Genomic DNA, 21,513 nt, shown 5'->3' on the forward strand with positions numbered 1-21,513 from the left:
AGCTGGGAGGATACACAGACAGGACCCTTTTATCTTTTCCTAAGCATCTGTTACTGGGTACTGCAGGGGTACTGCACTGGTGAGACCTGACCTTTGCTCTTACCCGAAGTGCCCTTCCTTGCGTTACTTTCTGGCACAATGGGACTGTTTTGGGATGATTGTGACTTGCCTGAATCTTTTGTGTGACAGTTGGTCAGCCATCTGATTGAGCCATGACTTGGGAAAACCATTGGTAAGCTGCAATAATGCAGTTTGACATTTCTGGAGAATATTTCACCCATTGCACTAAATCCTGCCAAAGGAAAGGAGTGACAATTATGGGAAAACAAGAACTTTCAGCAGGCTTTGTGTGGATGCCAGTTTGTAGTATGGCATTGTCCACACTAATCTCTTGTAATTTCTTCATGTACAAATAGTTATGTGTAATAGCAGTTTATGTGTGTGAAATACTGTGCGTATCACCATATTCTAATTTAGTGAAAGAAAATTTGCCACTGTTGTTCCTTTGGTGATGGTACAAAACACTCATATGGGTGTCCAGGGAATAATTTAAAATAAGACCTTAATTTCTAAAGAAATCTGAAATGCCAACTTTTAGTTCCTCCAAGAAGGTAGTGTGTAACACTACTTTGTGTTATAACATTACACTTTGTCCCAGGAAACGGAACTTGGTTGCCCTTTCATTGGCTTTTATCTTATTCTTACTCAGATCACATCAATGCTCAGCTGATAATATGAGCACAATGTGAATTAATAAATAATGCCAGTCTGCCTGCAGCCACATTTTTTCACTTCCACATTTTCCTGTTGGGAGCTGCAACCCTATTTGTTTAATGGATGGAAACACAGAAAAAAAAACAGAAATGTGCTTCTTTGTATTCAAAATTGTAAGTCAAAAGATTTGCTGTGAGCTTGCACATACAAACCCTCTGCAAAATGTCCAGACGGATTGCTAGGAGCCCTCCTGAACACAGTTCTTGAACCTAGAATGGCTTGAAAGTCTTCCTTGAACTGTTGATACCTTGGCAACTTTGTATTGAGTGTTTGAGCTGTGTAACACTGTTTCACCAGGAGAAAGTGATCTGGTTCTGTAATCTGATTGCAGGTGTCCTTTACACTGCAGGTTTATGTCTGCTGGAGTCTCAGAAGCCTTGCTGACGAGAATTCCACTCACCCTTTCAGCAATGATACCGACCAGGATGGCCCTCACTTAACTAGAGGGGCTGCTCTGATGAAAGAGAAGGTGGCCGTGGTATAGGTAAAACGAGTACATTGGGGTTTTTGCATGATGTTTGGGAGAGAAATTTGCTTCACACGTGGATGAGCAGTTGAAAACCAAATAGGCTTGTATTACATACTGCATTACAGCCAAACAGCACAGAGCTTAAGGTGCTGTTAGCTCTCTCTGGCTATCACACCTACTGTACCAAAAGGTTTTACGCTGTAAGGAGTATCACTAAAACCTCAAAGATATTTGCGTAGGAAATAGGAATCAAACGATTTGAGACAGAGTAATTTTAAGCAGAATGGGGTCTGACTGTGTTTCATTCTTGAACGTTAACTCATGTATGTCACTTTAGACCCAGGCTGTTTGCACAAGACAGATAGATGTCCAAGTGTGCTGCTGGCAGGAAGCAAAATTGGGGTAGGAAGACAGACTCATGTCATTTCAAAGCTGTTACCACCGTAGCACCGGCTATCGTGTGTTATAGTCGGGGTGCAGTGACCTCCGTGAGGGGTGGCTCTGTCAGATGAGCCTTTCACCCATGTTTTTTACTTTGTGAAGCCAGCAGCAGCAGGAGACGCTCAGTATTTTGGAGCAAGGCACTCAGGGCCATAGTAGGAACAGACCTGCTTCGCTGCAGGCTCCCCACGGGCATCAGCGGTACGGCGGCACCGCTCCCCCCCTGAAGAGCTGTAGGGAATCGAGTAGCAACGGCTGGGGACCCAGTGTCCCCGGCGGGGGGGAGCTGCAGCCGCTCGCCCATCCCGCAGGGCGGGTTGCGGGCCCGTCCCAGCGGGACCATGTTAGCTGTTAGTTACGGGATGTCCCTGCAAAAAGCACCCGTCGCTGAGCCGCTCCCGCAGCCGGACCCTCGCTGTGTCCTGGCTCTCACACCGCGCCCCCCACGGCGGCCGGGCCGGCGGCCCCTGAGCGAGGAGGTCACCACGGCAACGTGGACCGCCCCCTCGCTGCCACCCAGGCAAGCGGGCCGGGCGAGGAGACAGTCTATCCCTCCTCTCGCTCATTCCGGAGCCGGGCTTTGTTGTTATCCTGGGAAGCAGCTCCTACCATAGAGTTACGCGGAAGGCAGGCAGGCAGGCGCTCGGCCGCGGTGGCATGTGGGATGCCGGAGGACTGTGCGGGGGAGGTATCCGGATCGCGGCCTGGAGGACAGGCACTGGCGGAAGAGGCTGAGGGCTCAGGTAAGCAGCAGGGGCCAGGTCGCGCCCTCCAGCCGGCGGGTGGGTATTTGTGTCCCGCACACCGCTCCGCTCCTTCTGTCCCGTGCCCGCTCCCTGCACACCGCTCAACCCCGCCGGGCTCTGCCCCTCTCTGCCGAGCCGCCAGCCCTACGGGCTCTGCCCCGGCTCGGTGCCCGCAGCTCGCCCGCGGTGCTGAGTGCTCCGTGTGCGGCCCAGCGGCCTGGCTTCGGCCTCCCTCTGCCCGGGACGAGGCTTTTGGAGTTAGTGGATGATGAGGGGAAGGGCGTATCAGGGTCTTGGACTGGTTTAGGCTCACTGTAATTTATTTTAAAGCAGGGCGTGCGTTACTTTGGGGATGTGGAGAGGCTCCTCTGGTGCCGGGCTCTGCCCGGCAGGATGTAGCCGCAGATGCGGGGCGAGGACGGAGCCGGAAGTTCTGTCTCCATTGGCATTCCTCGGATGTTTTAAAAATGGCAACACCAAAAGTGGCCGAGTACCAGGGACAGGGGGATGTTGCAGGAGCAATGTAACCCACCAGTACACAGAGCAACGTGGTCCAGGGTTGGCAACAGAGTGCTTTACCTTTTCTGGGGTCTTTTTTAAGGTCTTAAATTGGTTACTTGCAGGCTGGAGGCTGTGTGGTATCATGGGACTTGGGCATGATTTGAAAGTGACTTAAAATACTAACTTATCACTTTTTCCTGTGCTTTGCCAGTATACACACAGTTATACTTAAGCTTTGTGGTATGAGGCAGAGCTGCCTGTGTTCTGATAAGTGATTGTGGCTAATATGTTTAGCTTTTTAAGAAAAGCTCCTGCAGAGTTGTAAAACAAGTCTGCTTCACAATGTTTTCCACTGATAGAGTAACTCTGGGAGAATCGTGTCAAAAGCTGCTTGCGTAGGAAGCACATAATCACTAACACTGATTATTAATGTGGACTGTATCATTGCCACCTTTGTGCTTTTTAAATGACTGTATTCACTGAAATAACTAGGAAAGGAAGTTGTCTGGAGCAGTATGTTAACATTGAAATGGGCCTTTAAATACAATATTTAAGATTAGAGCTCTGGATTTATGCACAGCTTTTTTTCTAGACCTTTTAACAGCAGTGCTCACACATGATTCAGTGCTAGGTCCTCTCCTCCCTTTGCTGTGCATACATGTGCTGTTAAGTCACAGAAATGTTACAAGTTTTGATGAACAGCAGTGCATTCCCAGTCATAATCTATAAGGTGTGTCACTGGTTCAAATGCATTATCAGAATGAAGTCTGTAAAACTTTTGGATACTAATCCAAATACAGAGCAGTGGCATACACTCAACATGGTGTACCTGCAAGGGGCAGTCCTGGTTTGTTGCATTTGCTGTTACATTTTGTATGTCCTGCAAGAGGTATACAGTTACTTTCCAGAATAAGTGTGATACAGAAGTATATTCAGTTGTTCATGTGTAAAAGATGTTTCCTTCAGTTGGTAACATTGGTTCTAATGGGGAAAGTTGAATCACCGGGAGGGACGCTCCTTGGAAGTTCTGGGAGGAGTTTTTCAGACGCAGAGATGAGGTTGTGGTGGGAACAAAGCCTGACATAGAGAACAGCTCTGCTGTTGTTTGACAGAGTGGGGTGATTCATACGACTTCGATAGCATAGAATCATAGTATAGTTGGGGTTGGAAAGGACCTTAAGATCATCCAGTTCCAACCCCCCTGCCATGGGCAGGGACACCTCACACTAAACCATCTCACCCAAGGCTTCATCCAACCTAAATATAAACTAGCAAAAAAAAAAAAAAAAAAAAGTGAACTCCTTTGTATTTGACTACCTCTATATCCAGGTTGGAATATAGTGAGATCTTTAATTTTCACATGATTCCCTTGATTTTCTGTATGTAAGATACTTGGGGAAGTTATAATTTTTTTATTTTTTTTTTAATTTTTTATGTGCCTCAGTACTTGACTGCCATTTCTTTGTGGGGTTTTGTAGTTCTTTTTGTGAGAAACCACAAATATTGATGTTTCACTGACACTTTCCTGGTGTTTTTCACTGTCTGCTTTAAGTCTGAAAATGTGACCTGAGAATGCTAATGTTGTTGAGACTATTTCCAGCACTTGGAAACCTACCTAAGCCTTTACTGTTTTTCTGTGGTTCCTTATTAGGTCCTTAAATACTTCTTCAGAAGTATCAGAGTTACCTATCTCAGATGAGGTCCCATGTGATAGATAGCTCAGGGGCTGCTCTGCTCTGCTTGTGGAGATGATTGTTAAGGTCACTCTGAAGTCATTCTTTTAAAGTGTTGCTTAATATCCTTATATGGAAACACGCTTTGTACATTTTTCATAGAGTTTTCTTTTTGCTAGTTCCTATTAAGAAGCTCCCAGTTTGCCTGTTCCTAGCAGTTTACTTCTTGCATCCTGACAGGAACAAAGGAAATGACCCATTTTCCTTCCCCTCTCTTTCACTAGAACACTGTTCTTAGCAGAAGATGGTAGGATTGCATGTTCCAGGGCTCTGTATTTGTACAGGAGGCAGTTTTAACTGAATTTAGTAGTAATCTGTTCCCTTCGATTACTGAACAGCAAATTGTATAGGGCAGGAATTTGTTGGGATCCAAAATGAAACTTTCCCACTGTTCAAAACCTGATTTGGACATTCTTATGCTATAGCATAGTGTCCCTTTTTTTTCTGCTAGACCTGCTAAATGGGACTCAAAATTACAAGTAGTATCACTGCTTTTTTGCAAGTTAATCCAACTGTATCTTATCTATTCGTTTATCTTTGAAATATTTTGCATGTGCTGCTTTGCTTATTTCATAATGATTGCAATAGTTCATTGAAAATCTAAGGCAAACAGAACAGTGACAGCTTGCTCAGCTTTGCCTTTGTTGTTTGTTTTTAATTTTTAATGAATTTTCCATAATAATGAAACTACAATTTCCAGATGTGGGACTATTCAGGGTGTTGTCAGATGCTCAACTTCACAGTATTTTAATGTTTGACTCAGTTGCATGTAGACAGATTCAGGAGTTCAGCAATCATCGATGCTCTGAGTAGTCTGGTCCATTGACATGTTGCTTCTAAGCACTGTGGTTATTTAGTGCTGTAAAAAGATGTGACAATGTAATATCCAGTTATTTTGCAAATTCTAAAGTTTTGATTTGCAATGGTACGGTAAAGCTTCAGGAAGATTGCCCAGGTCATCTGGGGAGTATGGTTGGTGGAATAATTTTCTAGGAAACCTCATGAGGGCAGTATTATGAATTGCAAAATGTGTTGAGGCTGGATAATGCTTCATTTTGAACCTCAGTGCCTTGATTAGGTGCTGTGGAACAGTGGGATCATTCATTTGGGTGGTGGTGTTTTTTTTTTTGTTGTTGTTGCTTAGCTAATTTTTAGTTAGAGTATTTCTAGTTTAACAAAACACAGTGAGAAATAACTAACTGGATGCTTGCTGTACACGTACATTTGAGCAGTCATGGTATGATCAGAGAAGCTGTTTGCAGCTTTGGCTACAGAGGCTTTTTGGTCAGAGTAAGACACAAGGTGAGTGTGGTTTGCCTGGTAGGAAACGGGCTTTGTAAGTTCTATTTGTGGGACAACTTAATGTAAATTTAGCTTTTTATGAGATGACAGGCTAATTTTGAAGCCAGATGAATCGTACTCAGTTGACAAGAATTGTGACACTTCTGCTTTTTAATCCAGTATCTTGGGTAATACTACAGTGGATGTGACTATACTGCTGGTTTAAAGCAGGAGTCATCTGAGAATTTACCATACATATTTAGATCTGAATTGCTCCCCTTTCTCAGGTTTAACTGTAACAGCTGCTCTGGGTGGCTTCTCATCTGGCCTTACTGTGGGAAATGGGCCAAGAAGATGAAGCTACATTAACACTCAGTGACTACTTAGGAACTTTGCTAAACTCTTGAATTATGTTACTTGTAACACAGAGGTTTCTAAATGTAGAAACAAGATGTGAACAGAGCAATGAGTTACGTCCCTCAGTGAGGCTGTGAATGGCTTTTTCAAAACCATTCTGAAGGGATGTTTCCCAGGCTGTTTTGAGGAATTCCCAGCTGAAGGTGATCAGAAGATGATTAGGATCAGGACCTCCTCATTTTATAGGCAATGGATGTATTAGGCTTTCATTAGCAAGCATATGGGGGAAAGTTGGAGGAATAAACAAAGCCAAACAATTTTCCTTGCTTACAGGGTGGCTGGTGTCTGCACAGCTGCCAGGATGTAAAATGCCTGCTTCAGGGCAAAAGAAATGCCATGTGAGCTGAAGACGTGTTTTCTTTAAAACTCCAAGTTGCAATTAACTTCAGCTTTTCTTTCAGTCCAAAGCTTAGTGTGTCTCTGCTAGGATTTGACTGTCAGACTGCCAGTGTCAGAAACTGGACTGTATCCTGCTAGAATGACTACAGCTAACCAACAGGAAAGCATTTCTGTCTGAACACACAGGTGCCTGCATAGGTCACTTCCCCGCTTCCCCAGGCCAAGAGCTGTTGTCAACAAACCAAGCTGTGAAGTGCTTCTGCCACTTCCACATTTCCTGTCAGTGCTGTGGCTGCTCTAAATAAAAGGGCCTTGCTATTGCTGTGATAGCTAATCTATAGCACAACTAACATCCTTGAGCAAAAAGATAAGGGCTTGCCAAACCCCAGCTGTTCTGTGCCTGAAACTAAAGAACACATCTTTCTGATAGTCCTTCAGATCAGGGTGAAATTTCATGTCCAGTGTGGGTTAGCCAACTGCCAGTGTTTGGTGTAGTGTTCATGTTCAGTGATAGTACTTTGAAATGATTGAAAATAATGTTATAACCTTTATCTGGAAATCCCAGATTTATCTTGTTCTCAGGATAATTATTTTATATAGTAATGATTCTCAAATGTTGTGTTTTGGAGAACACTTACACTACATTTACCTATGTCAAACCATCTTTAAGAAAAATATAATTCCAAAGTGGAAAGTGTAAAAATGGAAGGAAAAAGGATTTCCTTATGCTGTTCTGTACAGGGGGTTGGGAACAGAGAATATTTGAATTTTGGGGTTTATTAGCTAACTACAGAATCAGAACTTTCAACAGAATTACATCAGGAATACCATGAATACTCAGCATTAGCTTCTGGTAGATATTTCTCCTTCTTTAAAGACAGGAAGGATGAGAGATCTTTAAGGATACTGAATTTTAATGCTTTGAGTTTTAAAGTAATCTGTTTCATAACTTTTAAGTATTTAAGTGAACTATTCTGAGTTTGATAATCCTGTGTAATTTCTTTCCTCTGAAGAACTTCACATAAACCACTATATGGATTATGGCTTGTTTTTTTCTTCTAATCTTTGAGTATGTGACATTTTGTTCTGCTAGAATAAAATGTGATTATATGCAATTGATCAATTAAAACTTAAAATTAATATAACCCTCAAGTCAGCTAACTTGCACTATGGATTTTATTTTCCAGTGTCTGAACCTTGGAGTGAAGAAACATGTCTCAGTCAGGTGAAAAAGTAAAGGTAAAGAGATGGCTGCATGGCCAAAACTTTGTTTAGAATCTATTGAACTTCTGAAAATGCTCGTGATTTTATTGAAGTGGTAAAACGGTGAATACATGATACCTTATTGCTTCATATGCAGTTCTCAAAAGGATCTGCTTAGTAGAAACAGAGCTTGCATGTATTTCTAGAAATAGGCTTTTGGGTGATTGCTGGACATTCAGTGTTTGCTTACATATTTGGATTGGTGCCTTTATCTAAGGAAAGTTAATTTTTGAACCTTCATTTCTCATGTATTGCCCCATCTGAGTGGGTTATAAAAGGATTGTTAGCTACTAATTATTGCCTTTTAAGTGATTTCCCCTGTATCTCCCCAGCACCACTGGAAGTACAGCATGGTATAAAAACTGTTCTCGTCATAAACTCATCTGTAAAGACGGTTTGGTTCCAGCTAACTCGTAGGTCCCTAAATCAAGTGGCTGCACTTCTTATTTAGGCTCTTATTAGTTTTTCAGTCAATTGATAACAGATGGTGAAGCACACTGCCCTTTTTATAGCCCAGATCTCTTTGATAGGTTTCTCAGACATGTTTCTTTTTCCTGCTTTTGTGTTAGAAGTTAACCATTGTGAAGATAGGTGAACAGCTTAACAAGCGGAAGATAGATCTCTGTGTGGTTGTGTGTTGGTAATCTCTGTATTACTATACAGTGTTCTTGGTTTTCTACACATGAGTGTATGCATTATGTATTTTTATAAAAGGTAGTAGCAGCAGGTACTGAATTTGAACAGATATTTTTGTTCTCTTGCTTAAAATCTGGGGGATTTTTAGCCATGGTTGCAGTTTAATAATAATAGTGTGTCCTTGCAAGCTTGCAGATTCTTTATTTGGGAAGAGACTTTTGTTTATGTGTAACCCAAGGTACTTACCAGATTCCCGTTTGTATCAGGCTGCTTGGTAAACAGGCCTGCTTCAAGGTCTGTCTTGCTATAGCAGGAAAAAAATGGTTGAATTCTCTATTTTTCAATGTGTTTTATGTACCTCTGCACTTTATTGTATAGAATCAACTGAACTCTTTTCAACTTTTTAGGAGGAAAGGGATCTCATTTATACTCAACTTTTGTTCTCTTGTCAGTTTTCCGACTCAGCAGGTTATGTGGGATTCGCAAATCTGCCCAACCAGGTTCACAGGAAATCCGTGAAGAAGGGCTTTGAATTCACACTGATGGTGGTTGGTAAGTGCCTTGTTTAAGTCTTTGTGACTGTTATACAGCAACAACAAAATTTCTTTCCCAAAGACATGTGTGTCTTCCTACGTAGCAGTTGGCTTTTGTACAGAAGAAAAGGTTTTGGATCTCTATGCACTTTCTAATTAGAGCTCTTCATATGTTGTCATGTTTGGTAGGAATGAGTATTTGTAGCTATTAAAGATGATGACTTTGAGCCAACAGGACATTCTTGTAATCCTGACTCATCATCAGATGGTAGGGATAGTTGATTAATCTTCCTTTGATTCCTATTTCCCCATCAGAAGGCATGAATGCACATGGTGATATCTTGCTGTTGGAGTGGTGATGCTGCTATTGTGTTTTCTGCTGTTCCATACTGACTCATGCTGATATTATCGCTAAACGTGTAATTTGCCTATTCTGTGAAGGAGCACCTGTAGGAGTCTGCTGGAAAGTCCCTTAGGCACAAAGCTGTTTTAAGTGATGTGTTGAATTAGACTTGCGTTGAATCAGCTTAATGTTATACAAGTGCAAAGGGAGTCCACAGTACTATCGCCTTTTTGTAGTGGTTACTTTGGAATGACATGTTATTGAAAAATGAAAATGAGAAATGCATAACACTTCCTTAGAATTCGTTGCTCTGTAGCTCCTTTTGGGATTATTTGGTGACAGAACATTCAGCAATGTCTGTGAAATAACCAGGCACTTTGTGATAAGTGTAGAGATTCTGATTTCATGTAGTTTGGGATGATAAATACAGATAACTTTTCCATCTCTAAGATTTGGTGTTAGTAGCCTCTAAAATAACATGGCCAATTGTTCTAAGTACTGACTCCCTTGGGTTAGGAAAAAAGGGACTTTTTGAAATTCACATTTAGTAACTGCTTGCACAGGTTTAACTTCATTGCTTTGTAGGACAGAATTTATATTGACTGGAACTTCTCAGGTTAATTTTGAATAATTTTCTTTCTATTTTCTGCTTCATTTTTCATAGGACATATGTAGCCTGACTATAAGGGTGCAAAGCTTCATTCTTAATTTGGGATTGCTTTCTTCATTCTCCCTCCTAACAGTGTTCCAGATTCAATTTCTAGCTTAGGAAAACCTTAAAGATCTCCGAATTTTTCAACAGGAGAGTTACAGCTCCTGATTTTGTAAGTTTAAATGAAAAAAGAAAGCTTTTCTTTCCCTGAAGTAACAAGACTGTAGATGTATAGTCAAGTGCTGTATGACCTTTCCGCTTTTACTATGAAATCTAGTACAGTGAACTTAGGATTTTCATGTAACATTTATAAAAACACTAGAGGCTTGTTTTTCCTGTGGTTTTAAAAGTACTTTGCTGAACCTTTGATGTTTTTATATCAAAAGCTAGGGTGGATCCTGATGAACAGATTACTTTTCCTCTGTAATGCGGGCTTGGAGAAAGAGGAGGTGCTTTGGAATAAGAGGTGTATGTGCTTAATAACCTGAATTATTTTGTTTGTAGGTGAGTCTGGCTTGGGAAAATCTACTTTAATTAACAGTCTGTTCCTGACTGATCTTTATCCAGAACGTTACATTCCTGGAGCTGCAGGTAAACATGGTTTTGCAGTTCCTTTAGCATATACCCTATGAAATACTACATTATCATTGCTTCATTCTGATGAGACCTTCACCCATGAGACCCTTTCTAGATGTATTTTAATCTTTCACATTGTATTTTTGAGCTATGATTTTTTCATGTTATTTCTCAGCTTTTGCTGTTTATCAATTGTTATTAAAATAACCAACACTTCCCTTGCCCCCACCCCAAGCCTCCCAAACTGACAATATACCTAACTGTGGTTTCACTCTAATCCCCATTTCCTCTAATGCTTTTGGCCTATAAAGCCATAAATCCTGCTAAGAGGTGTAAATACAGTTTGACAAAGAATTCAGCATGCTTCTGAGTATTTTAATTTTCTTTTCATGCAGTCATGAGTAAATCCCCCCTTTTTAGTTCATTGCTTCTAGTTTATTTACGAAAACATGGTGTTAAATTTTGACTAGCTAACTTGTTTTCTCCTTTAAAATATTTTAGGTCACACTGGCTACGATTACACTTCAGATTAATTTCCTGCTCTGTTGCTCTCTCCTGGAGGGATTTCTGCAGCAACTGATAGGCATAATAACAATCAAAATGTTCCTTTATTTTAGAGAAAATAGAGAGAACGGTTCAAATCGAAGCTTCTACAGTAGAGATAGAGGAGCGAGGGGTGAAACTGCGTTTAACAGTAGTTGACACACCAGGATATGGAGATGCCATTAACAGCCAGGACTGGTATGTGTGCAAATACTGCTTTGCTTGATAGTTTGTATCTTACAAAACACTGGTGTGTCTGTCTCTCTGAACTTAAGTGATCTGGCTGGTGGTCTTTGGATAATTTTGACGTACTAAAAGGAAGCAACAGATTCATTATTCTTAACATTAATGGGATGTTATCTTGAATTCATAGTAGAGGGTATTTTCTGAGTCCTTGCAGTTAAGCACAATTTTCTGAGCACTTCTGCATTCTGGGTGCTCATCTTCATATCATCAGTGACATGACGTTTCATTTGTGTGAGCTTTAAAATCAAGCTTCTCATACATTTTTTGTTACCTGAAATACACATCCCAAGTAAAACTGTGTTACTTTGTACAACCTCATGGTTTCTAACAACTTTCAAACCCTTTAAAATGTTTGGTTAGTGTTCTCTAGGCTGTCTATGATTCTCCCTCAAAATTAATGGCTTTCTCTCCAGTAAGGTTCTCTGTGGCAGCTGCAGTCAACTTTTTATCTCTATAGCTGCCTCTGAGAGAAGGGAATTTTTTTGTTTGTCTTTCTGTATCTCTGACTCACTCAGTTTCCAAGTTTTTAATATGGTACCTTTAATTCCATGTCCTTTATGTGTAGTACTAGCAATTTGGGTAGAATTGTTTTTTTAATGATGTAGCTAGTACTTAGCTGTCTCTGGCCTAAATATTGCTGTTAGTCTTTAACAGCTGAAGTAATTGTCTGCAGGTACACACAACATAGACAATTGCTTTAGAATAAAGATCAGGAAGAAAGAAATTGGTAAAATAGGAAGTTTGTTCATAAATGTAATTTCCAAATCATCATCATGATGCACTTCCCTTTAATTGTGGAGAACTGATCTTGAGATAACTTTTTTCCAAATAAAGATGAGGTATGTTCATGTGCTGATAGGATGCCTGAATTATTCCAGTGCAACTAGGAGCTAAACTTTGATTATTTTTTTTTTACGTGCCTGTCTTTTAAGAAGTGCTAACAATATTTATTTTGCTTATCCTTTAGTTTTGTTGGCAATTCTTTGTGGTGTGTGTGGGGTAGCCCTAAGGAAAACAAAGTGTCACTGCGCAGAGAAAGGGAGCATAAAGCTAACACTGTTTGATTTGAGTTCTGTAAGGTAAGGAGCAGGAAGGAGGCAAATAGCTGATAAAATAAACGTCTATAATGCCAATAGAAAGTTTTGTGATCTTTTCTGGACAGAATGCTGTGTTATCTGGAGCATTCTGAAAAACGCTCTTATCAGACATGGATTTTCTTTTCTTTCAGTGGTGTACTGTAGAAACAGCAGAAGTGAAGGCAATGAAGTTATATAATATACTAAATGAAAGTTTGGAAGTGAAGTTGGAGTGGGATTTTTATTTTCCTCCCACTTTTCCTACTTCATTAAGTTGAAAAAAAAAAAAAAGGCTCTCTCAGAGTAATATGAAGGCATCTCTCTGGGCTGCAGCATGGCCTTGCTTATTTTGTGCACTGTTGACTAGAGCTTCCTTCCGCTGGAGCTAAGAGCTCTGCAGCCTGTGTATTGTGTTACATAGAGCTCTTCCTGTTGATTGTGTTCTAATGCCCTTTGTTTATTCTGTTAAGATGTTTCATAGAAACCTACGTGTTCAGATTTTTCCCCTATCTTTTCTGAAGGCTTACTAAACAGAGTTATTCCATGATGATTCAGACCCAGTAGAACCATTTACTGGTTTATATGTAGTTTCTGTGACAAATCTTAAACATAAAAATATATTATGGGAACAAATAGTACCTATATACTAAAGAATAAAAAGATACAGTTTGTTTTAGTTATGTCTTTCTAGTCCTGTTTCGCATGAAAAGACCTTGTCTGTGCCCTTGATGAATGTAATTTTGACAAAGTCTTTACAGGATATCATAGGGACTTGGATGGATGGATGGACTCTTTGTTTCAAACTGTAGTCAAGACTGACCCAGTACAGCTACCTTCCTTCCTTGTTGGTTCAGAGGAAGCAGCAAATTTGTGTTTTTGAATTCATGTTTGTGTTCACTGCAGTTGAGGTTAACCAGTAGATGGTGCTGATCTCAATCCAAGTTTTATAAAGCACTTATTTGGGGCAGCTGTTATTTGTGCAGACCAATTGTTCTTCAGGGTGATGAATTCTACTAAAGTTATTTTTGAACAGGGGTAAATTAAACTGGTACAATGTCTGTTAGGAGGCAGCAATTGCTGAGAGCGTTTCAAGTATCTTTCTTCTGAGTAGGTTTTCTTATGGCTTTTGGTTTCTGGCTTTGCACTGATAAAAGAGCTTAATTTTAGAGTTTGACTTTCAAGGATGGGAGCTGGGGTCAATTTTTTATGTACTTATGTACACAGAAGTAGTGCTAGCAAGGATTATATGTTGTCAGGAGTTTGTCCAATAGGCCTCCTGGATTAGAAGAATAACAGTGTTGGAATGGGAAAAGAGTTCTAGATTTAGTACAGTGAATTCTCTAAAGTAGATTATTTTTTGCTTTCTGAATGCTATTGAACTTAAAACAGCCCATAAGGAAAGGTGAATGTTAACTGCAGTTAAATATAGTGATCATATTTTAGATTCTGTGTGAAGCTTTCATGCTAGCTTGAGTTCTGTAATCTAGAATCAAACCATACCTGCTAATGATCTTTGTATCTGTTTATGCATGTGCTTGGAGAATAGCAAAATTCTTTATGGTAGGAGGTTTGAAGCATAGGATGGCTGTTCCTTGCATGTGGACAAGTGGGTCGTGAGAGAAGTGTGTGCTTAAAGTAGTATCTTTCGTAAGTCAGATAAGAAAGGATCTAAGGAGAGGAAGGGAAACAAAAGTTTGCTTTATGCACAGATTTGAATCAAATCTGGTCTCAAAAGGATGGGTGGCAAAACCAGTCTACATATTGACTTGTTAGGTATTGCAGATCATAGGCATCATTTCATCTTGGTCGCAGTGCCACAGGTCATTCTTTAACTCCTTTCTGCCTGCTGCAAGCTTTCTTTTTTTTTTTAGTGGCTTATGTTAATTTGATTTTGTGGGTTTTGGCAGCTTGGTAATGCTCATTTTCTCCCAGTGGGCTTAAATGCAAAGGTTGTGTTGTTTGCTGTTACAATACAGGATGTGCTATCTCCTAAGTAATGGTAGCACAGTGGTATAAGCCAGGTGTTTCCCGGAAGTCAGGAGGTACAGGACACTAAGGCCATATTAATAGGGAAAATTATAGCAGTTAGAGCTAGAAAACTGCACGTAAACTGATTACATTGCCAGAGAAATGTGTGATAGTTGCTTTCCCATTGTTCGTTCTTGGTTTCTGTCCTAATATCTGTACGTCTTCAGTCTTGTTACCTTTCACCAGCTAAGAGGAGAATAGCAAAGGTCAACAGGAGCATAAACCCTGTTGTCCTTTTTCAACATATTTATCTGTTTAGATGCTGGTTCTTAAAGACTTGAGCAGCACTAAGGTCAAAACTCAGTATTAATACATGCTTTGCTGCATTGTCTTACGTGGTATGACCTAGAAATCTTGCAAATACATTTGTGTACGTATGTATTTATTCCTCCTAGACTCAAAAGCTTGCTCAACTTTGGAAAATCAAATTCCCTCCAAGATCTCTTCCATCATTTGTGTTGCTTCCTTTCATTATCCTCATTATAGCCATGCAGCCCAGGGCTGAACTTTGCTGTCGCAGTATTTGCCATCATTCTCTGTGTTCATTTTCCAGATTACTAATTCTAGTATTTGTGTTGTGTTCTCTTGTATGTTTCCTCCTGAAATTTCTCCGGTCAGATTTGCACTTTCTCAACAACAGAAATACTATTTTTCAAGCTAGGTTTTTGGCTCAGTTTTTCCTCAAGTAGTTTAAGATATGTCCATGACACACAATCATCTGCCTAATCTTATCTTCATCAGTGTGTTCATTTCCCTTTTCCAGCAGCACTTAATATGAAGTGTCCTTCTATATTAATGTTGTTTGCAGATGTCTTCATGCTCTGGAATATCTTATAGCAATCTTCTTAGTAATGCATTGCGTTTTCTCTTTCTAGACACAGCTCTTTGTGTCTGATTCATCTACGTGTTCAAATTTTGTGTTCCTTTACATCTTTGTAGGGCATATTTCAAATTGCCTTGAACTAAGCAGGAGTTATTTTTCTTTGCCAACAGAGTAGGAGTCTATAAGGTAACAAAAATAGCTTAATAAATCATGTCATTGTTGCATGCATGACTTACAAATGTATTTGTGTGTAATTCAAGCAGACTAGAATACCAGAATTTTCATAGGTAACTATAGAAATTTAGCTCTAGGTCAGGGCTGTAAATCAAGAGGATATCCTGGATATGTCATTTGTCAGTTGGTTTAAAAACAATTCCTCATCCCCTGCCCCCCAAAACCAGAAAAAAATATCAATCTTCTGTTCCTGCCTGTGTTGTCTCATCTCTGACTGCTTTTTTTCTGAGCTTGCCCTTGAACTTTTTATCCAGTGGACTTAGTAACACTTTAAAGTAGCTCTAGGCATGAATAAACACTCAGTGGTTGCTGTCAGAGTATCTTTTTGCATTATCAAAATACTTTCAGTACAGATATAGTGCTAGAAGTTTAATTTTTGTAACAACTGTTCTTAATAAAAGTATGATTCTCTCCTGTTCTTAACTTTTCATAATTTTTCTTTATTATTTCAAAGCTGATCTATGATGCTTCTCTTTCTCTTCCCCCTCCCTCCATATCACAGCTTCAAAACAATTATCCAGTACATTGACAACCAGTTTGAAAGATACCTTCATGATGAGAGCGGTCTAAACAGGCGCCACATTATAGACAACAGAGTCCATTGCTGTTTTTACTTCATATCTCCCTTTGGGCATGGGTAAGTAAAAGATCCTGAGCTCTTGTGTTTTAGGGCATTATATCTTGTTCATAAGGTCGTTCATTACTTGAACTGGAAACTTGACTTTAATGTTGAGAAACTTCCCACACTATCGGTTAGCCAATGCAATTAAAATGGTTTCTGGGGATTAATGCTCTCCTCTGCTTTGTCCCCTTTTTGGCATTCAGTATTGTTTTGAAGCACTCAGTATTACATTGTTTATCACTCAGAAACAGAGAGCTTGTAATATCCTATTTATCTTACAGTGATAATTTTAATTTCAATTCAACCTTTACAAAATCAAGCTGATAAGCAAGTGCTCTTACTGAATTTATTCTGGAAAAACTATTTCTGTCGATACTTGAAATAATTTTTAATACATTTTATTTGTTAAAAATTAAAATAAATAAACCCAAACAAAACCCCACAAACCCCCCACCCCTCTTTTTTTATCCAGGCTGAAACCACTAGATGTAGAATTCATGAAGGCTCTTCATGGAAAAGTCAACATTGTCCCTGTGATTGCCAAGGCTGACACGCTGACTCTGAAGGAGAGAGAAAGGCTGAAGAGAAGAGTAGGTCTAACACTTGGTCATGGGAGCAGTGCAACCCATAAAATGTTAAAGCCAAATATAAAGTAAATTCAAACTGAAGAGGGGTGAGTGGTATTGGCCAAACACCTAATCTTCAGGAAGTGTGAGGTGGGAAATCTTCACTGCAGAGTGATGTGCTTTACCAGTGACACTTGCTGAGAACGTGACCATTCTTGGCTTCATCTGTCTTAGCAAGCAGCGTGCCCTAATAGAGCAGTTTTTGAGCAAAACTGTTTAATGAGGGTTCAGGTCATCCTGAAGTGCATGTAATGGAGATGTTTCAGACTAGCTCTTGTTTAGTCCAGTCCACTGAATGCCCATTATTCATGGAAGTGCATTAGATAGGTTCTGAGATAGTATCTTTAGTTTCATCCAAAAGAAACTTGGTTTGTGTGCTCTATCTGTGCTGTGTGGTTTGTAGCAAGATATGGTTAAGTCGAGGTGATTGGAAACTTGCTTCATAAGTGCACCCATGATACAAACTATAACCCTAATGTAAAGGCACGATAGTTGGGCTAATATATTAGCAGGATGCTTTCTGTAGCTCTGTTGTTCTGGAAAAATTTATGTCTTGTATCCGTTTTTCCTACTAAGTTGTCTGTTCATGTGAAATACAAGGACGTACTCTGGATTGCACTGAAGAAAGTCTTTCCAGACAGTGGTACTAAATCTTTTTGCATTGGAAGGTTTACTTGCTGTCTTGAAGGGCTTTTTTTCTCAAACTTTTCCAAGGCAGCCCAGCCTCTGCCAAATAAGACATTGTAGTGAATTCTCCAGAAATAAATTACAAATCTGTGGCTATACAAGTTTTTTACCTTAAATCTAATTCCTGTTTAATCTCATTATAGAATAATTTATCTAAGGAATGTAAATATTTAATCTTCCCTTGTTTATCCTCTTTGATTCAGACTGACTTCATGCACCTTGTTAAATAAAGGAATGGTGAGACTCTATTATGCTGAGAGGTAGCTTAGTAAAATTTGAGACCACAAGTAAGGTTCTGTTGCCTCCAGTACATTTAGTTGTAAAGTCTAACAGAGTTGAACCCTACAAAGCCTGTGAATTTTTACAAGTTTAATAACTTATGTCTCAAGTAGTATAGAGATAATTAGTACTTCTAAAATGCAGCCTATACTTTGTGCCAGACTCTGCAAACTTTTTTTTTCATGGTAAGATGATAGCTTTTATGTTATATCTTCATATCATTTTATACTACCACTTTTTGATTTGTCACTGAGGGCATGACAGACATTTTGATTATGACCCTCTGGCTTTCAGTAGTTCTTTAGAATGGGTATTGAATCTTTATTCCAAGGGCTTTTGTGTGAGGGTGTGTTTTTGTTTTGTTTCAGGGAGTACAGCTTTATTTAACTGGGAAAATAGTATAGTTAAAATCATACTTACAGACCAGCACTTAGCTGATCTCAACCTAAACTCAGAGGATTTGTTTGGTGTTTTTTTTTGGTGGATCAGTGTCACAAAGGTGTGACTGTTGTTTGTGCAGGCATGTAAACAATTGCAATTTGGCAAGGTGAGGTACTGCTGGCATTGCTGTTGTGTTTATATAAAGCACAGTGATGTAAAGAAAACTTGTCCTGAGAAATGGAATAAATCCTCTGTAGCTGAGGAAGTTTAAAGTAAGGGCAGTTGTGACTGGATGAACCTTGTCTGCAGTGTAGACATTCACTGAAGGCGGCAAGAGCTGTTTATACAAAAGTGACCAGCTTTTTGATGAAAAAAAAGGTGAAAAGAGGAAGGAAAAAAGGTCATTCATTGGTTTAAAAAAGACCTCTAGATCTTCCAGGGAATAATTCTGTTCAGGCTTTTTAGCTTTTATTTTGTTGTTCCACAAATACTGAGGAGATGACAGGTACTGTGAGCAAATTGAAAGAGCTCAGGGAAACAACAAACCAGAGATGTGGCTGTTTCTGCTGGTTTTATTGCTTCTCTTTTTCAGTGGCTGTAATTGACTTGGTGAAAGATTTTTATCTAATGGTAATACTGTTTGTGGAGCTGCTACTTTTTATAAAGAAACTGTATTTGATCTTTCAGCAGTGTACATCAGGCTCAGTTTTCATAGGTACTTATTTTTTTTTCAGCATTTGATAGCAGAATGATGTTGACAGATTTGAAGCAGGCATTTAAGCATAATGTTCATTATTTTACAATGTAATTCTCTGGGAATCTGAATGTTCTGCTGTGTCATTTCAAATACATAAACTGATAGAAATAGCTTCTAGCTACAGCCATCTTTCACAAAATCAATTCCTAGGTGAAATGAAGAACAACATATTATTACCAGGTTTCAATACTTGCTGTATTTGTTTTGTGCTTTTATCTGCTGTTTGATGTTGGGGTCTTAGGGTCAAGCATACCATAGTGCACCTGCTTTTGACATTTACTTCTATGTGGTGTTGCTGAATTTTAACTGAAACAGGGCAGTAGCTCAAGTGAATGTGTTTCCCAGTGTGGATTTGGAATTGCTTGGTTTTAGCACAATTCTGAAAGTGATGTTAGATTGAGGGTTTATGATGTAGGTTTTATTACGGAAGATTGAGATGAATCCTAATTTACATATCCTGTGATGAACAGGTTAATTTAAAGGCAACTTCTCTTGACCATACTCAGTGCTAATCCATGTCTAGTTCTTCCTAGTTCGAGCAAAGTTACTTTTAACTAACTAGTCTTCAGAACAGTCTGGACTTACATAGGTGGGCACCACATCTGTGCACTGGCTAAGTACAGTGAGACGGATGGCACTTCTGAGGGAGTGGTTAGGGAACAGGTAAACACATCTTCATTATTTTTGTGCTTCTGGCAGAGGTCACTCTGCAAACTGAGTTTATATTAAGTCAAATGTATAATGTGGTTCCAAAGCTTTGAAAGTCTAGCTCCTGTATATTGTTCTAACTCAAAGCATCTTGGCTGACAGAAGCTCTAATCAAGAGTAAGAATCAAAATCCTGCTCTGCTGACGCAGCTTGAAGTCTTATTTTTTTCAGATGTTTCAGCCATTTGGCCATCAATCTAAAGTAAAATGTTTTTGTTTTGCTGCTTGCAGCAAGATCAGTTTGTGGTGCTTGCAAAGGAAACGCAGCTTGGAGTAATTCCTGTTTGGTCTTTCTGGAATTCAAAGTTATTTTTTTAAAACTCTTGAGTGGGAAGAAATGCAAGGCAGTTTCACAGGCTGTGCCATGCACGGCTGCTAAGGAAACCTGCTCAAAAGAATGACTTCATGAGAGGGGAACTAATATTTTGACTCTTTTTTTCATTTCCCATGGGAAGGCTAATCTTTAGGAACACAGAACCCTCTGAGGCCAATAAAATTCAGATTTGAAGAAGCAAAATGCTGCTACATTGTTAGAAGCATAAAATACAGTTTGTTTTTATTGCAATTCTTTTTCCTTTCAGGAAAGCACTAGGTTTAACAGCTGTAATATATTATTCCAGCACCCCTTGCTGTTGGCTTTCCCGTTATTGTTTCACTTGCATTTTATCTTTAAGATCTCAGCCAGGTTAAATGTGCTTTCTTGCTTTCTGCAGCTGCTTAAAGGCATCGCACTGCAGCCCTGCTCCACCTATCCCAGCTGTGCATCTTCTGTTATCATTTGGTGATAATTCAGCTGTCTTCCATTTTGCTAAACAGAACAACCTGCACTGATTTAGATGTAATTGGGTGAATGTAACTGTTGATTGTTTCTTGGCAACACTTATCCCCAAATTTCTTTTTTCTTCTAAAAGTATTGCTCTCTGTGTAGGTGGGGGCTCATAATACTTTATTCTGTGTGTGCGCGTGTGTGAGTGCGTGGGATGTTTATATACCTGGCAGGAAAATATTGTCATGGGAATAGCTGTGGTTCATACATGGTCATTCCTCTTCCAGTGGCCTGAAGGATTGTTTTATTGTAAACAGCTGTTTGATAACCAAGCTCTGATTGGATAAGTTTTATTTATACTGTAGCTATCAGTTGCCATCACAACAAAGGATCAAGGAACCCTGCAATGCTCTGGACAAGGCTCATTAAGACTTCTGTTATCCAGTTAGTGTCCAGTAATATATGTAGCAATGACAGCACAAGTTCTTACATAGGCTTTCCTGCATGTTTTTGATGACCTCAACCTCCATCCTGATTTTGCTCAGACTTTATCTACTGTAGGAGTTCATTGCTGCAGTAGTGCTGCTGCTTGGTTCAGGTGCTGGCTGTGGGATTACAGTTACAACTCGTTAGGGAATACTCATCTAGGAAGTCTGCAGCGTTAACCTTCTGCTGAGATAGTCAAGATCCCTTTGAAGAGAGTTATTGTGGAATCTCAGCATTCTTCATGCTCTCCTCATACCACCACACTTTCTGCAGAGAAAGAAAATCTTGTCAGTGCATTTGATGGGATTTCTGACTTAAATATTTTGAATAGTATGGCAGCAGAAGCATTCTCTTCAGTTTTGAGGAAAGAATTGACTCGTACCACCTTTTGAAATTGCCAAAGGCTTGGAATTATGCTAGCTGCTTACCCCTGCAGTGATTTCATTAGGAAAAGAATGTATACAGGAATACAGCATAGTACATTTTTTTATGTTAATCTCAGACATCAGTGGCAATAAAGAACACTGTGTTTGGATGGTTTTTCTCTT

The 21,513-nt window shown here is 39.6% G+C and overlaps 1 protein-coding gene across 2 annotated transcripts in view; it reads left to right on the top strand.

Moving 5' to 3' along the window:
* The first annotated feature begins 2,277 nt into the window (after positions 1–2,277).
* LOC133221708 (septin-2) overlaps positions 2,278–21,513 on the top strand; it is a 36,463-nt gene continuing 17,227 nt past the window's right edge. Inside the window, exons 1-7 of one of the 2 annotated variants that reach the window (XM_061370834.1) lie at positions 2,278–2,427; positions 7,889–7,940; positions 9,053–9,152; positions 10,633–10,719; positions 11,322–11,445; positions 16,157–16,291; positions 16,749–16,866. In XM_061370834.1, coding sequence (XP_061226818.1) covers positions 7,914–7,940; positions 9,053–9,152; positions 10,633–10,719; positions 11,322–11,445; positions 16,157–16,291; positions 16,749–16,866 — 591 coding nt within the window. In that variant the 5' untranslated portion in view covers positions 2,278–2,427; positions 7,889–7,913. The remainder of the gene's footprint in view (positions 2,428–7,888; positions 7,941–9,052; positions 9,153–10,632; positions 10,720–11,321; positions 11,446–16,156; positions 16,292–16,748; positions 16,867–21,513) is intronic. The other variant, XM_061370833.1, reaches the window with a different exon arrangement.

Source organism: Neopsephotus bourkii, unplaced genomic scaffold, assembly GCF_033783945.1.
Source record: "Neopsephotus bourkii isolate Nb327-2 ecotype Australia unplaced genomic scaffold, CSIRO-AGI_Nbou_v1 NB_1542, whole genome shotgun sequence".
NCBI lineage: Eukaryota > Metazoa > Chordata > Aves > Psittaciformes > Psittacidae > Neopsephotus > Neopsephotus bourkii.